Raw genomic sequence first — 17,394 nt, 5'->3', positions numbered from 1 at the left:
ATTGTCACAAATCGGGTAGGGGTACTACCGGCATTGAGAGGAGAGACAAGGGATCTGCTGAGTATCTTACAATGCACGGGACTGTCCCCCTTTCCCCCACAACAAAGAATTATGCAGCCCAAAATGTTTAATAGTGCTAAGGTTGAGAAACGCTGGGTTAATCTATAATTTGTATTCTCTTTTTGGTGGGGGTGGGGTGGAGGTGGTTTCTATGTTGTTGAAGGAGCTAGAGGCATGGTTTTGTATCCTATTCCAGCTAGGTTTTGATTAAGGAAAAGTAATCTGTAGGCTGAGCTCAAGTGAAAGCAAATTCACTCAGATCAGGGACCTACTTTGTGGCAGGCACTGTGATGAGAACCTGATATGGAGTGGTAGACAGCGCTCTCTGCATAGAGTTCACACTGAGTGTTCTGCAGATGGCAGATCTTTGGTATCAGTTGTCTTTCTTTATTATTAAATAATATTTTAAATCTTTTGTTCTGAATTTAGTTTGTGTGTAGATTATGTTAACCTCTTCTAAGGAGTTCTGGAATATTGTACAACTTAATTGTGTATCTTTTTTTCATGACTATCAATACAAACTTTCAGCAACTCATGTAATTGGTGCTGTACTAAGGTTTAATCTTTTTCTCCTTGGTCTTATTTTAGGTAGTTCATAAGTGTTTAAACTTGTTGGCATAACCAAATATTATCCAATTTTTAAATACATACATAACAAAAACTTTTTTTAGTATAAAATGAAAAACTGCAATACGTATAGATAGAATTCCATGAAGTGAGGTTTAGAAATGATATTTATGCTTATCGAGAACAAAATATAGAACAATTTGTAATTTTGATTTTGTCAAACTTTAATCTTTATCTTCCTCTTTGGTTTTAGATTTTGGCTCTCTGTTTGACTTGGAGCACGACTTACCAGATGAATTGATCACCTCTACAGAATTGGGACTAACCAATGGTGGTGATATTAATCAGCTTCAGACAAGTCTTGGTATAGTACAAGATGCAGCCTCTAAACATAAACAGCTGTCAGAATTGCTCCGGTCTGGTAGTTCCCCTAACCTCAATATGGGAGTTGGTGGCCCAGGCCAAGGCATGGCCAGCCAGGCCCAACAGAACAGTCCTGGATTAGGTTTGATAAATAGCATGGTCAAAAGCCCAATGGCACAGGCAGGCCTGACTTCTCCCAACATGGGGATGGGCACTAGTGGACCAAATCAGGGTCCCACGCCGTCCGGAACGGGTATGATGAACAGTCCCGTAAATCAACCTGCGATGGGAATGAACACAGGGATGAATGCTGGCATGAATCCTGGAATGTTGACTGCAGGCAATGGACAGGGGATGATGCCTAATCAAGTCATGAATGGTTCAATTGGAGCAGGCCGGGGGCGACCTAATATGCAGTACCCAAACCCAGGCATGGGAAATGCTGGCAACTTAATGACTGAGTCACTGCAGCAAGGCTCTCCCCAGATGGGAGGACAAACAGGATTGAGAGGCCCCCAGCCTCTTAAGGTAAGAGCAGTTTGGGTTTGTATGCACTATCGGTATGTGTTTGAGTGTTCCAGTGATGGAGAGAGGGCTTGAGGTCAGTTAGTCATTTATTCTTTGCCATTCATGTGTAATCTTTCTACATTGTGTTGCCTTTCCCCACACACTGTATGCTAAGGATCTACCCTGTTGTCACAAATTGTATGAAGCTCTTATATTAAATTTAAGTAAAACATTTGTTTTACAACTGACTGGTATTGTATACCTTCAAAGTTTGCTCCAAATGATTGCCAGCTAATTGCTGTTATCTCTGGCATAAGTATTAGAGTATTTTCATCTCATCTCATTACTTTTTTTTTTTTTTTAAAGATTGACACCTGAGCTAACAACTCTTGCCAAAATTTTTTTTTTCTTTTCTTCTTCTTCTCCTCCCCAAAGACCCCCAGTACGTAGCTGTATATTCTAGTTGTGAGTGCCTCTGGTTGTGCTAGTGGGACACCACCTCAGCGTGGCCTGATGAGCGGTACCATGTCCACGCCCAGGATCTGAACCGGCAAAACTCTGGGCCACCGAAGTGGAGCACGCAAACTTAACCACTTGGCCATGGGGCTGGCCCCTCATCTTATTTCTAAATCCACTTCAGCCATCATAGCCTCCTTATAAAAATACAGTTTTGAGATAGCTGTCATTATACTGTCTTCAGATAGACTTTTGGTCTCACTGCTTGTGATGTCCCTGGTTTTTAAGAGAAATATTTATTTATTCTAAAAGATTTATTAAATATTGTTTTTCCTTATTATTTGATGGAAATTTAGGTGCATTAGTTTACTATGAAACCTCAACTAACATTCCAGGTATTCCAGTTAACCTAATTTTGTCCATTGTTTGAAAATTTCTTCTTTTTTAAAAAACCTACTTTCTTAGCTTTATTAAGTAAAGAATGCTAAATATATTTTTAAAAACATTTTGTGTACTCTGTATGTATAATTAAGACATTATAAGCATATGTTTGATGCTAAGCCTTCATATTTTTTCCGCATATTTTGTTCCTTTTCCTCAAAATGGCATCACACTGTAGTTGCCAGTGCCTGGCATGTAGTTAGTAAATATTTGTTGAATGAAAGAGATAGCTTTGCTTGGAAAGTGATATTGGAGATGGGTAAGATTTTCACAAGGAACCAGAAGCAAGCTTTCTCTGTAAGACGAATAATTTGGGTAGGCGTTAGGACTTTTGTGTTCCTAAGAATCATGATGGTGGAAGAGTTCAAGGATGAAATAAGACACAGGGATGAATTGGGATTCGGGGGACTGAGGTCACGTGTAGATATATGAAAGCTCTTGAATATTTTTTTGCTATGCAGTAAAGAATATTGACAACTTAGGAAAGGATTCTGTTTGGCATCCCTACCTGCTCTGTAGATTCTCCCTTTCTGGCACTTTTATGTTGCTGTGTTGATGTGGTTTACTTAGAATATTTGGAATGAGAACCAGAAACAAGAAGGTGGAATTTATTAGGTACCTCTTCTAAGTTCTAGGAACATAGCCATGAAGGAAGAGTCCCTGCCCTTCTGATGTTTATATTCCTGTGGGGAGAGGAGGGATGACAGACAGTAAACCTTCACTAAAGTGATTAAATATTTACTGAGTCCTAGCTTTGGTGCTGAAGATGGAGCAATGAATAAACTTACTTCATGGAACTTACTTTCTAGTGTGCATATTGAGATGTAAATTTATAGTATTTCAGTTAAGTGCTATGATGAAAAGTAAAGTAAGGAAAGGAGAATGCCTAGGCTGGAAGTAGGGCACTGTTTTATTTGTAATCTAAATCACAAATTGCATCAACATTGTTTCAGGGACTGGGTATATAGCAGTGAACAAAAAAGACACAAATTCCATTTCTTGTGGAGCTTATGTTTTTGTGGGAGGGGAGAATTCAGACATAAAAACTTTATTAAAATATCTCCTTGTTTTGAATGAGTCCCACCTATATTTTAGAAGTTGATACTTATAAAGCACTTATAGCAGTTTAGTAAATGAACTTTTTGGAGTTATGAAGGTTTAGGATGAGATACCCAAATAATATACAAGTAAGTACTTTCATAAAACAATTTTCTCTTTATGGCAGGAAAAAAGCCTTTTCTATATTTTCCCATTTAAGATGAAAATAAATTCAAGTCAGATGTTCAAATTGTTGACTAGCAGTTGTCCTTCCATAGTACCAGGTCCTAAAATTACCTCATAGAGTTGATTATATTTATTATATTTCTTCCAAAATTCTTAACAGTCCTGATGATATTTAAGAATCAGGAATTAAGACAAGGAAATTTTCAATGAGACATGATAACTTGAACCCTGTTGGCAAATGACAGTGGCTTTTGTACACAGTTCTTTTTGTGGACAAATCTGTGGTTCAAAACGTGCAGGCAGGTTGTGTCATTACTACTATAACAATATACTGTATCAAAAGTCTGACTCTGATGTATTGAAAGAAACTTGGATCATACTCCCTTTTACCCTAATCTTTAATTTTGGAGTCACCATAAAATAATCAAACACAAAATGTTTTATGTCTTAAGGTTATTTCTGACTGAGTAATTCAGGAGCGTACAGTGAAAGGCACAGATTTTGAACCATGCTACCTGTGTTAGAATCTAGGCTGTACCACAAGCCTCTTCGGTTTAATCATGATTCACTCTCTGATAACTTCACAAGACTTTATATCTGCCTCCTCAAAAATGCTGGTGACAAAAGAAATAAAAAACTTTGAAAAGTCTTTTCCCAACAACTATCCTTTATGTATGAAGAGATGAAATTAACTAATAAAAGAATCATAGTTACTGGTGTGGACTATAGAGCAGAATTGCTTGGGTTAAAAATGGACTCAGCCACTTACATAGTAGCTTTTACACTGGGCAAGTTGCTTGCTGTACCTACCCCATAGGATTGTTGGAGAACTAAATGAGTTAATATAAGCAAGTGCTTTGTGAGCGGCATATAGTAAACCCTTATTATTACAGTAGGAGTAGTAGCAAGTGCTTAGTATTATTGTAGTTCCCATTTTGTGATGTTCTTAAAACATTTTTATGGGGTAGGGGAGAAATCAAACCTACATCATGTAGTGAAGCTGGAATCTTCTAGAGGCGTAGCTCTCGGCTATAATGGGGGAGATCAAATCTACCAACCCCATGAACAGCAGTTGGCTAGAGAATATGGGGATGCTACTAGTAGAGACTTCAGTGGATTAATGCTGTATAAATTTGATGGAAGGTTTACTTTCTTTGGAACTAAGGACTTTTTATTCAAGAAGTGTTCATTAATATTCTGGAGTTGTTTGTTTTCTGCTTTCTTTTCTTAGAAAATAAAAACAAGTCTGTTCTATGAAAGAGCTTGTTATGATTCAGGAGACAAAATCCAGAAAATTATTAAGTAACAATATCAGACAGAATAATTATACCTAAATTAGTGTTAAACTCTAAATGCTAAGGAGCTCCTGAATATTAATAGATATTTAATATGTGTTAGGGCCATTCATCCTAACATCAACCATATGAATTGATAGTTTTATTCCAGGTGAGGAAACAAAGTCAGAGGAGTGTTACAGAGAAGTCATCTTTTCTTTCTGAATTAAAAGTGCACATTGTTCATCACTGTAGTGTACTGTCATTCTATTATTATGATTCACATATTGACAAAACCTACACAACTAAAAACAAATACCAGGTTTTTGTGTTTGCTGCAGCAGCATTCACCTCCTGAGTTGTAACTTTATATTTGTGTGATCGTTGCTAGACTGAGACCTGTAAGAGCAGGAGTCATGCCTGTTTTCTATAATCCTGCCTTAGTGATCCCTGGCCCTTTCACAGACACAACCTTGGAGCATCTTTATATATTACTTTCAGTTCTTTCTCTGTAGTCCTACATCTGGGGGGGGAAGAAAACAAATCCTAGAGCCCCCTTTCCTCTGACTCTGGTTACCTCACGTGCTATGAAGAGGTGTGTGTTACCTGGCATCTGGATGAATTCATATCCAAGTTTTATATGCTTTGTGACTAGTGAAATTGGTGTTAGGAAAAAAACACTGGACTTCACTGAAATGAGCATTGACCTTAGGAATAATTCTCTTTTTCCTTCTTTCCTTTTCTCTTTAAAGTTTTCTTGAGGAGATAGCACTATGTTGTTGTCAGTTTTGGAGCTCTTCTCTTAAAATTAACATCAGTTTGTGATGTTGTGATGGTCTTTGGCATGTGATGTTAAAGAGTATTTAGCCTGTAAAGTTTTAAAGTAAGAGCAATGATTGATCTCTTTTGCATCTCTGATACAGAACTTGAGTGTCCTTGGATAGGCAAGGAGTAAAGCCAGAAGGACAAGTTAGAGGGGTATTAAGTGTAAGACGGAGGAGGAATCCATGTTGAGAGAGAGGGAAAGACAGTTCTTAAATACTGTATTCTGATGGGTTTTAAAAAGGAGGTTCTTGTGCCCAAATTTACAATCTAGATGGATGTAGTTTTAGGTGTGCAATATCAGTTTAAGAGGAGTAGTCCCTAATGGAGTGATGAGGCACCCTAAACTAAGGCAATGGTGTAGGATTAATGGGAATGAATCTGAAAAATCATGTTTAGGATTTGGGGTAGGTTCTGAGAGATCCCTTTCCTTGTGTATCATCATACCCCTGGTGTTTAACATAGTGCCTGGCATGTAACCTAGATACAGATATGTAACATGGGCGTTTATCGAATCTAGTAGGCAATGTCTGAATGTAGTTTAATTTTGTTCTTATTATTTGGTGAATCTTGGAGTCACACATATAGTATTAGTTTGTTGCTGTGGTGCCTGCAAGTCTTATTAAGGGATTTTTGTCCCTGTGTTAAATGTTGTTAAACTTTTATATTCTTTATATTTTGGGTACTACTTTTTATTTTTTCTATTTATTTGTCAATGATTGTCACTATCGTGTGTTTTTTGTGTCCCTGTGTTCCCTTTCTGCTTTTAATATATTGAAAACTTAGAAACAACCTGTAGAGACAGATATTTTTAAAAAGAAAGAAAATGTAGTCCCCCATAGGTCCTTTTTGTTTAGCTGCCTAGTACTGTTTGTGGCTTCCTGGTCCTCTGCCTTTTCAGTTTAGGTGGGTATCTGTATCACTGTGGTCCAGGTAGGTGGTGAGTAGTTGGACATCGGGATCACATTAGCTATACAGAAGGGAACAAGATCAAATAAATAACTGCAGTATAATAGAAATTCAGTACAGTATATTCCCTTCCTGTTTGTTAGTGAGTAGTGAGGGCTGGGGAGATAGAAAGGGTAAGGATGGGGCATTGGTTGTATTTTATTTTCCAACACTGGCAGCAGAACTCTGAGGGAGACGCAAAAACAAAAACCTGAGAGTTGTTGTTGGTCAGAGTGACCAGAAGTGTCAGGAATAAATTACTGCCAGCTGACCAGTAGTCAGTGCAGCCTGTGTATTTGAGGCCATAGTCTGCTATAGAATGGACTTGGAGTTTCTAGGTAATGCGTCGTGATTGAGGGAACAAGCAGTGTCAGGAACTGGTTGAAATTCAGTTGGTGTAGGTAGGCAAGACAGTATGTATGTGAACAGATGTGAAGGACCAGAATTTGCTGGGATGTATTTGAATAAAGACATTATGCTTATTAACAAGAGACATCAAGGTAGCTTACAGATCCCAGCATTTTATATATGTAAATAATGGACTCTTAAAAGCATAATCTATTGTCTGTTGGTCTTTTGTGGTCTGTCATGCAGGTTCTGTGACAAAATGGCTTTCATTTTACGTCTACCATGAATTTCTATGCTAATAGGAAGCACAAGTGAAATATAACACCCCCAGGTGTAGACGTGCATATTATTGGAACTGTATTAGTGTAAATATTAGTACCCTAAAAGCATATATAGCAGCAGCACTTGCAGCTACATTCAAAACTACCAGAAGAAACCCAAAATTGCGTTTAAGCCTGTTTTCTGTATTTAATTGTCTCTACAATCTAACTGGCCACATTCACTTAGGAAGTTCCAATTGTTGGAGACTGAATCACTAAGTTCTTTACTCTGGTTATTTCCCTTTCGGGCTGCCCCCTTCTTGTATGCTTTCACCCAAACTGTGCCACTTCTCTCAGTCTCACTCCCTGCTGTCCTTAGAGCACCAGGCACGCTACTTAAGTCCTAGTCTCTAATCTTACCTGTGAAGCATAAATGTTCTTTCTTTTTTTTCTTTATTATTTTGCCTTTCCACTATAGGCACAACTTTGAACTAATAAAGGTGTCATATTCATATGAATTTGCAGATTGTCGATAACTGCATATGATTTAGAGAACTGAATTTTATTTATAGTGGTTCATTCTATTTATTTTATGACTTTTATAATTTCTGTTTTCCTGAGTCTGTGAGCTCTTTTGTCAATCGGTTTAGGGTGATGGGGCTACAAGGATAAACGGACAAGTAAGGTTCTTTCCCTTTTGTGCATGGTCAGGATAGAAGAGGCATGCATTTTAACAGATTATTTTATCACCTGTGTTGTATTATAAATAAAGGCATGAACATTTGTGTCAGGGTAGAAAAAGAGCTCTTTAGCTGTCTAGAGCAGTAGACAGATGCTTCACAGGGATGGTAATTTTTGAAATGTATCTTAAAGGATGAGTAGGATCTACAGCGGCTTCTTAGTTATAGTTGTACCAACTAAGCAAGCAACAAAAAATGAAAATTGGACTGCCTCTTTGTGAACTTAGTATTTTGTTTCCTTTACAGGTTAGCATTCAGGAGTCAAATAGGAAGGGAGGGTATGTCACTGCCTAGTTATAGGGAAAAAGAAAAGCTTAAGGCAAATGCTGGAGATGAAAGAAGAATGATGCTCTCGGATTTGCAGGTTGTTTGGTACGGGAGATAGGATACCATGGAGAGAGGTAGTCAGGCCTCATGAAGATCATGAAGGTTCTGGTATAGCATGGTTTTTTTCTTTTGTAAATAGAAAAAAGGACAGAAGGCAAGAAAACCTGTTGGACACAGTCCACACAAGCTGTGATGAAGGGCTTGTATTAAGGGAGTGAGAGTGGACATGGGTACATGGGAAGGGTTTTAAGGATGGGGGGGTGTGTATTTCTTTAGAGGTAGAATTGGAAGGACCCTTTGATGGAATTGGATCTGGCTGAGAAGGAGAGAAATCTAGTATGACTCCTTTTAAACTGGGCAGTAGCTATAGTGTCCTTAGTTTCTGTTTGGAGTGCTTGCTCTGTTTCCGGTGGGTGATGATTGACTTACAGTGGGATCTCACATGGAAGAATAGAATTGTAAGTTGCAGCCTTGTTATCAGTAAAGCAATGTTTATCATTTGGCTTTTGAATAATTAATACTCTATTCTTTCAATTAATCATTATACAGTATGATGGCTCCAGATGGACTTATGTAAACACAGAAAAAAACCCTACTTCTTAAGCTACATAGGGGTTGCGGAGAAACTCAAATTACTCTGAGAGCCAAGCAGATAATATAATGGATAAAGCAGCTAGATTTAAGACAGCAAGGAATGGTGTGGACTCTGCTGATTGTATGCTCTACCTAAAGGATTCAGATTCAAAAAGTTTTAAAATCACTTTGCCACCGTGTCCCTAAATAAAAAAGGATCTATCCCCCAAACTACCAGTTTTCTACCTTTTATATAAACAAAATGCTGGAATAAGCATTCAAATGCTTTTATATATCAAACTCTAATATATTTAGGGATGACTTGAATTGAATTTACTAAGCCATAGTTTGTACATTCATGAAACTGCATTTAGTTTGTTAAACGTGGAGACGAACAGCAAACCTTGCTTAGCACGTATAGCTAAATGAAATGCTTGTAAGTTTTCCTAAAACATATTTATCTCAAATATTTACAGAAAATAGCTCTGTAAATTTGCTGTACCTGAGACCCTTAAATCATAATCTTGAAAACGCATTTTCATGAGCATACTTCTACAGTCTGTTTATAAATGCAGAGGATTTCCTCTACAATTGTTTCTACAAGTTAGGAAGTAGAATAGTAATGTTCTATTAATGTAGAGAACAAGATTTAATTTCTCTTCTATTTCTTATTCTTAGATGGGAATGATGAACAACCCTAACCCTTACGGTTCTCCATACACTCAGAACTCTGGACAGCAGATTGGAGCCAGTGGCCTTGGTCTCCAGATTCAGACAAAGTCTGTATTACCAAATAGCTTATCTCCATTTGCAATGGACAAAAAGGCAGTTCCTGGTGGAGGAATGCCCAACATGGTAGGTAGTAATCTATCTATGAATTTGTCTCAAACTGGCATTTAAACAAAAGAATTATGTTAAACTTTCATGCTTTGCACTGTACACACTACGATGTAATGAATGGCCCCTGTGATCAGAGAGGCGTGTGCTTTCCTTCTGTTTCACATGGTATTCTTTTACTTGTATTAATTAGTAAGGATGGTAGTCCAAGTAGGAGCAAATGGGGCTGCTACAGTGTAAGTTTTTGGGGCTTGCCATGCTCTGCAGCTTCTGCTTGTGAACATTTCTATAGGATGGGAAAGGGAAATCCTTTCTTCTTGGGAAGGACTCTGACGAAGGATTCCAAGTCTCAGTGACCATATCTACTGATTGTATCTGATACCCCTACACAAAAGTAACTGCCCTCTCAAAGTTACACATTGTTTTAATCAGTGATTTTTGTTGTGAAAAAATCTCCAAAGCTTCTAACATTGCTGTTTTTCTAAAGTAAAACTATTTCTAGTTGTAAATGTGTCAAGTAGTCCACGTTCGGCTTTGGAAAAAATTGTCCTATACATATTTTATTTCTCTTTCGGATGTTTTAGTTTTTTGCTTTGTGTCATATATTCATTAAACGCCTTTATTTCAGATATTCTGCTATGTACTGGAGATATGAAGATGAATAAAACATGGCATTTCTGTCCCCAGAGATGTTTACTTTTTTATTTGAAAAACCAGATTTTACAAAAACTAATTTTCACTCACCTTAGGCCCCTGCTTGGTCTCCCAGGAAGTTCTTCATTATTCTTCAAAACCTAACTTGGAACACACTCTTCACTACACACTCCTTGCTTTTCCCTCTCCCGCTGGAATTTACTATGTCCTTCTCTTTCTTTTGCTCTCTGTATGTTATACGTGCTTTGATTATATCACTTAGTAACGTAGTAATTTGTTTGCTTATTAAATTGAGCTGCTTATGGTAGGAGCAGTTGTTTATTTTTCTTGGAATCCCCTGTGTCAAAAAGTGGAGTCTGGCATACAGTAGACTGTATTTAAAGGTTTTAATTGAAAATTTCCAAGTCTGTATTTATTAAAGAGATAGCACACGATGGCACCTAATATTAAATGTATACTTATGGTTTTATCCCTTAGGGCCAACAGCAGGCCCCGCAGGTCCAGCAGCCAGGCCTTGTGACTCCAGTAGCCCAAGGGATGGGTTCTGGAGCACACACAGCTGATCCAGAGAAGCGTAAGCTCATCCAGCAGCAGCTTGTTCTCCTTTTGCATGCTCACAAGTGCCAGCGCCGGGAGCAGGCTAATGGGGAAGTGAGGCAGTGCAACCTTCCCCATTGTCGCACAATGAAGAACGTCTTAAACCACATGACACACTGCCAGTCAGGCAAGTCCTGCCAAGGTGAGTGGGCTCAAAGGGTCTGTGTGCTCAGCGATTAAGATTTACAGTCAGAAGAGAAAAAAATGTGATCAACTCTATTTTGAGACTCCTTTACTGATAATGTCTTACTCTATATTAGGATATGATAAAATTCACTTATCATTTTGTGAGTATCTAGGGATGTGGTGGGAGAAGTTTTAAAGGACTTCCATTTTGTGATGATCCCTGCTGGCTTTGATTAGCCCCAGCATAGCCTATTTTAAATATTATTGAGCCTTTGCTAACTATCTTGTAGGCAAATGCTAAAACAGTGTTCCCCACCATAATACAATTTGTGTATTTATAGAGTGATTAGAAATCTGTTTTTATAGATATTTAATAGAATAAAGTAGATTGCATAGCTTGGTGGTGAAAAGATGGGCTCTGGAGCCAGATTGCTTGAGTTTGAATCCCACTTTCGGTACTCTGTGACTTTGTGCAGATCACTTAACTAGTTTTACCTGTTTTCTCAACTATAAGATGTGAGTACTAATAGCTATCTTTAAGTGTGGTACGAAGATGAAACGAGTTGATAACATTTTAACATTTGTTATGTGATCAATAAGTTAGCTGATACTAATGTAAAAATATAGCCTGCATTTGAAAAAATAATTTTTCTTCTTTTTAGTGGCACACTGTGCATCTTCTCGACAAATCATTTCACACTGGAAGAATTGTACAAGGCATGATTGTCCTGTGTGTCTTCCCCTTAAAAATGCTGGGGATAAGAGAAATCAACAGTGTAAGTGATTAAATCTTTTGACACTTTTATACTAAAAGTATTCTTAGACTCTCACTAGTGCAGTTTGGTGGGATTTAGAGTACTTTGTGGTTTAGTGGTTAAGATTCGGCACTCTCACCACCATGGCCTGGGTTCGTTTCCCAGTCAGGGAACCACACCACCCATCTGTTGGTTGTCCTACTGTGGCAGCTGCCTGTTGCTGTGGTGCTGAAAGCTATGCCACCAGTATCTCAAATACTAGCAGAGTCATCCATGGTAGACAGGTTTCAGCAGAGCTTCCAGACCACACAAACTAGGAAGAAGGGCCTGGCCACCCACTGCCAAAAACAGTTGGCCTTGAAAACCCTATGAATAGCAGCAGAGCACTGCAAAAAGACTGGACAGGGTTCTGTTCTGCTGTACCCGGTGTCGCTAGGAGTTGGAATCTACTCAATGGCACTAATAACAACAAAGAGTACTTTTGATTATGTGAAGTTCCTGTGACTGCCTAGTGCTATTATACTAGGTTGTTTCCACTTCCCATTAACTTCATATTAATGAGGTTAGAATTAAACTGCTTATTACTTAAAATAAGATCCAAAACCTTTTTTTTTTTTTTTTTTTGTTAAGGAAGATGAGCCCTGAGCTAACATCTGCTGCCAATCCTCCTCTTTTTGCTGAGAAAGACTGGCCCTGAACTAAGATCTGTGCCCATCTTGCTCCACTTTATATGTGGGACGCCTACCACAGCATGGCTTGCCTAGCGGTGCCATGTCCACACCCAGGATCCAAACTGGCAAACCCCGTGCTCCTGAAGTGGAATGTGCACACTTAACCTCTGCACCAACGGGCCAGGCCCCAAAAACTTTTAATAGTCATTCTTTATAAGAACAATAGGTGAATTTATGCTCCATTTTTAAATTCATGAAAACTTAAAAGATGATTGCTTTGACATGGGGCGAGTCACTCTTTTATATCTGTGATCTAAATATGTAGATAATTTGAGATTATTTAAGAGAAAGAAAAAATTTTTGAGAGTATTTTTTAAAACCTGGCATGTGATGAGCAGCTTTTCTTTAGAGAAAAAAGAAGTCAAAAGTAGAAAGCTGTAAGTGCAGCTACCATACCTCTTCTCTAGAAACAAAACTTAAGGATTTAGGATTGAAAGACAAATTTGGAAATACACGTGCAGCATATGAAAAGGGAATTAAATTCCATAAATTAATAAAAAAATCATAAATGGCCCAGTAGAAAATTGGGACTAGGAAATAGACAATTCATTAGAGGGAGGAAATACCAAAAAGTTCACTGTTGGGGCCTGCCCATGGCAGAGTGGTTAAGTTTTCGTGTTCCGCTTTGGCAGCCCAGGGTTCGCTGGTTCAGATCCTGGGCGCAGACCTATGCACCATTTACCAAGCCATGCTGTGGCAGGCATCCCACATATAAAATAGAGGAAGATGGGCACAGATATCAGCTCAGGGCCACCCTTCCTCAGCAGAAAGAGGACAATTGGCGGCAGATGTTAGCCCAGAGCTAATCTTGCTCCAAAAAAAAATTCACTGTTAAATGAAATGAGGTACTATTTCTCTTCCATCACATTGGCAAAAATGATGCTACCTCGTGTTGGCATTTGCATGGCTCTGAGACATTCATACATTGGTGGTGGGAACATTGAAACAGCCTGTGGGAGGGCTTTTGGTTATTTTGGATCAAAAGCTGTTCATGCCAACGATCCACTTTGACCAATCAGTTGTACATCTAGAAAATTTTTCAAGGAAATAATGGGAAACAAGATGCATGTACTGAGATGTTTTACAATCACATAACAGTAATTTTGGTTTTTTTTAATTCACTTAAACATGTTGGGTTTTTTTCCGTACCGTCTTTAATGTTTTGTAACACCATTTCTTTTGTCTTCTCTAGCAGTTCTGACTGGAGCACCAGTTGGACTTGGAAATACTGGCTCTCTAGGTGTGGGTCAACAGTCTACCCCCAGCCTAAGCACTGTTAGTCAGATTGATCCCAGCTCTATAGAAAGAGCCTATGCAGCTCTTGGACTACCCTATCAAGTAAATCAGATGCCGACGCAGCCCCAGGTGCAGGCAAAGAACCAGCAAAATCAGCAGTCTGGGCAGTCTCCCCAAGGCATGCGGCCCATGAGCAACATGAGTAAGTTTGTGTCCTCCTGGAGACAGATGTGATGTTGATTATGTGTGTATATGCATGTAACATGCAGGGTTAACTCCTTAGCTTATTTTAGTCTCTATGTATGTGTGTCTGTCTCTATATTTGTTTCTCTCTCCCCCTCCTTAGTTTTTTTGTTAAGTGATTAATTTTTTGAAGTAATTTTTTAAAGATTGCAATGTGAAAGTCCCCGTGTAATCCATATACCAGAGACAGCTGCTACTGATTTATATCCTTCTTAATCCTTTTATTTAAAACACATATGAGCTTAATATTTCTAGAAATGGGATCCCATATGCTATTCTATAACAGTTTCTTTAATAATGTTGTCGTCTTTCACTTTCCATACCCAATGTATCCTTTTTAATGGTTGTATAGTATTTTTTTGTATAGAACAGTCTCTTACAGGTGGACATTTAGGTTCCCAGTTTTTGGGGGTTTTTTTTGCTAATTTAAACTGCACTAAGAAATTGTTGTGTTTTGGTTTGAAATGTATAGAAATGGGTGTGGTTATTATTAATGCAGATTTCCATGTATCTCACAGCAGGAGTAGTGTGCCTTTGAAATAGTTGATTAAATGTACTTGGTTGCCTAACCTATGTGACTATGATGTGACTGAGAGAGAAGGGGAAGAATGAGCAGTGTTCTGATACCCTAATTTGGGGTATTTTTTTTTCTCTAATTATATGGTAAAATAAAGGAGATTTGCTGTGTGATTATCCCTTCGCTGTCAGGCAGGTGAACATCTAAGCCATTTCGTTTAAATAGTTAGATATCCAGCACTAGTAAGTCTGTGAGTTTTAATACTTTGCCTCTTACTGTCAAATTGTTCTTGCTGATGAAGTTTTCTATAACTAGAAAACAGTCTGATTCTGAATAATCCACCATGCTTTTTCCTCTGAAATCCATTTTCATCCTTTATTGATATTTGCAGTGGTCTTTACTTTCTGCCCGTTATCGTTTGATTCTAAATGAGGAAACAAAATTGGACACACTACCCTTGTGAAAATGTAATCTTGTTAATTTTTGTTGTTGTTAAGGAAATGTACACTATTTTACAACAAACGGTGCTAAGTTGTTAAATAATTATTGAGTGAGGAGTTTAAAAAACTGGACCAGAAACTAAGATGAAGAGTGAGCATACCTTTTCAGGCTTGTTTTCAAGCTCTCGTATATTAGAAGTACATGAAAAGGGGTTAGAAATGGAAAGAGATATGAGGACTTCTCCCCCCCCTGCAACCCCACCCTTCTCTTTTCTTTTAAATTTTTTTATTTTTCCACTTACGATTGCTTTTTTCCTCTCTTTTCGATGTTATGCAGAGTGTATCTTTGTATTTTAGGATCTTGACCCAATGCTGTTGTCTACCCCTGGCCTGGATTTTCATTTTTATAATTGGTTATTTTCCATTAATTTTTCAAATTTCTGTGTATAATTCCTAGTTTAGCTCTTTTCATCTTCTCTTGTATCTTCTGTGTCTGTACATTTGTGTATAGCTACAAAATTATTTAAATGTTAGCTTCTTGTGATTTCTTCTTTCCTCTTTCTCAGTGTCTTTTTCTTTATTTTAGGATTACATTTAAGATTAATCAAGTTTCCATCTATTTCTTGTTATTCAGTCAATGGTACCTTTTTAGTAATAATCATTATTATGAGCCAAAACTTCCAGAATACCTCATTTATTTCTTTTGTTGTGTTAGATCCCATCTTGAAAACTGATATGAAAACAGTACTCTTGCTTTTCTGCCTATAACATCCTTGTGGTTTCTGTTCATCAGGCACAGGCCCAAACTGGCAAAGGCCTACTTAAAAAGTGTTTTTCCTTTTACACCAAAGCCTTTTTAAAAAATAGTTAGTCCTATATGTTTATGTTGAAGAGTGTCCCTGGTATTTTCATTTTCTTTTTATGTGTTCCCTAAAGCCCAGATAATAAATAAAGGAAATGAATATCAAAATGGACTCACCATGACTGAGTCATGTAATTTTCTCAGAAGTTTTTAGGGAGGTTTTAAGAAAGTATTTATTGCATGTTATGAACATGTGACTGGTTTTTCGCTTCACACCAAAATCTTAAGCAATTTATTAGTTTTAACCAAAACTTTATATTTTTGGGTGATGTTTGGATGAGGGGTTTTTGCTAAAAATGGTTTTTTTCGGGTGCTTAAAGTGATCCTTTAAGGCTTCTATCGTTATGAGAGTTTTATAATGGATTTTACCAGGAATATAATAATTTTGATGATGATCAGAAATATGGCTCTGGAGTCATAACTTGGCCTTAGTCTAGCGCCTTATTATCAGAAAGAGTAAAGAAATACACAGTTGTTAAATACTCAAATTAGAATGATAACTATATTTTCTTACTCTTTTGATGTCTTTTATGATTTTGAACTACTAAACCAAGCTCTTCTCACTTCTCTTTTCTTTCACCAATGGACTTTATTTTAGGATATTTCAAATTTGGACCTATCTGGTAGCTATGTTGTGCCCCCCAACAGTACAAAATTTTTATCCCACTTCTAAACAAAAGCAACTTGCTTATTTCATTAACTCAGCAACCTAAAATGTTTATCTTTTATGTTTTTCCAAGAGTAGACTCCAAATAGTTGGTGCTGTCAGGTCTCACTCATTTTAACCCTACAAGATTCTTGGGGGCCCTGCCAAGAGGGACAGATTGGATATGTAATTAGAAATCTAGGGGAAAACTTCATCAGGAAATTTGGGCCATTAAAACATCTGTGTATCCTCCCTGACAGCGACTTAAAATAGTCTATGTTCTTCCTTCATACTCGTTGCAAGTTTAGGGTACAGGTGGTATTTTGGTGCCTTCTTACTCCCTCTATGAATTCATTTTTTTCTCCTAAATTTTAATTTGGAGTTTTCAAACCTACCTAAAAATTGTAATTCACTAAAGACTGTATACATAACTTTTATCTAGATTTACTAATTTTCACCATTTTTTCCACATTTGCTTTGTTTCTGTGTGGATTTGAGCTATCCTAACACTTGCTTCTAACTATTTCAGCAGATGTTTCCTAGTGATGACATTCTTCTCCACAACTACAATATTGTATCATGTCTGCAAAATTGAATGGTTGTTCAATAATGTCATCTAACATGCAATCTATATTTTAATTTCTCCAGTTGCCCTCCAAAGTCAGTCAAGGCTTTTTACATTCATTTCATTTTGTATCTTTTGTCTGTTTTAATCTAGAAGTGCTCTTACCTTTCTTTGTTCATCACTCATTGACTTTTGATGAACCCTCTATATTGTCCCATAATTTGGATTTGTATAATTGTTTCCATATAATTAGATCCAGGTTAAACATGTTTGGT

The 17,394-nt window shown here is 37.5% G+C and overlaps 1 protein-coding gene across 3 annotated transcripts in view; it reads left to right on the top strand.

Annotated features, from left to right (window-relative positions):
* EP300 (E1A binding protein p300) overlaps positions 1-17,394 on the top strand; it is a 74,491-nt gene that overhangs the window by 19,025 nt on the left and 38,072 nt on the right. For 2 of the 3 annotated variants that reach the window (XM_046646024.1, XM_046646022.1), the window contains exons 2-6: positions 881-1,518; positions 9,589-9,765; positions 10,879-11,140; positions 11,787-11,900; positions 13,803-14,048. In XM_046646024.1, the coding sequence (XP_046501980.1) occupies positions 881-1,518; positions 9,589-9,765; positions 10,879-11,140; positions 11,787-11,900; positions 13,803-14,048 (1,437 nt within the window). The remainder of the gene's footprint in view (positions 1-880; positions 1,519-9,588; positions 9,766-10,878; positions 11,141-11,786; positions 11,901-13,802; positions 14,049-17,394) is intronic. The other variant, XM_046646023.1, reaches the window with a different exon arrangement.

This window comes from Equus quagga, chromosome 19 (assembly GCF_021613505.1).
Source record: "Equus quagga isolate Etosha38 chromosome 19, UCLA_HA_Equagga_1.0, whole genome shotgun sequence".
NCBI classification, from domain to species: domain Eukaryota; kingdom Metazoa; phylum Chordata; class Mammalia; order Perissodactyla; family Equidae; genus Equus; species Equus quagga.
Note: the sequence above shows the minus strand (reverse complement) of the source record. Positions and strands in the feature narration are given on the sequence as shown.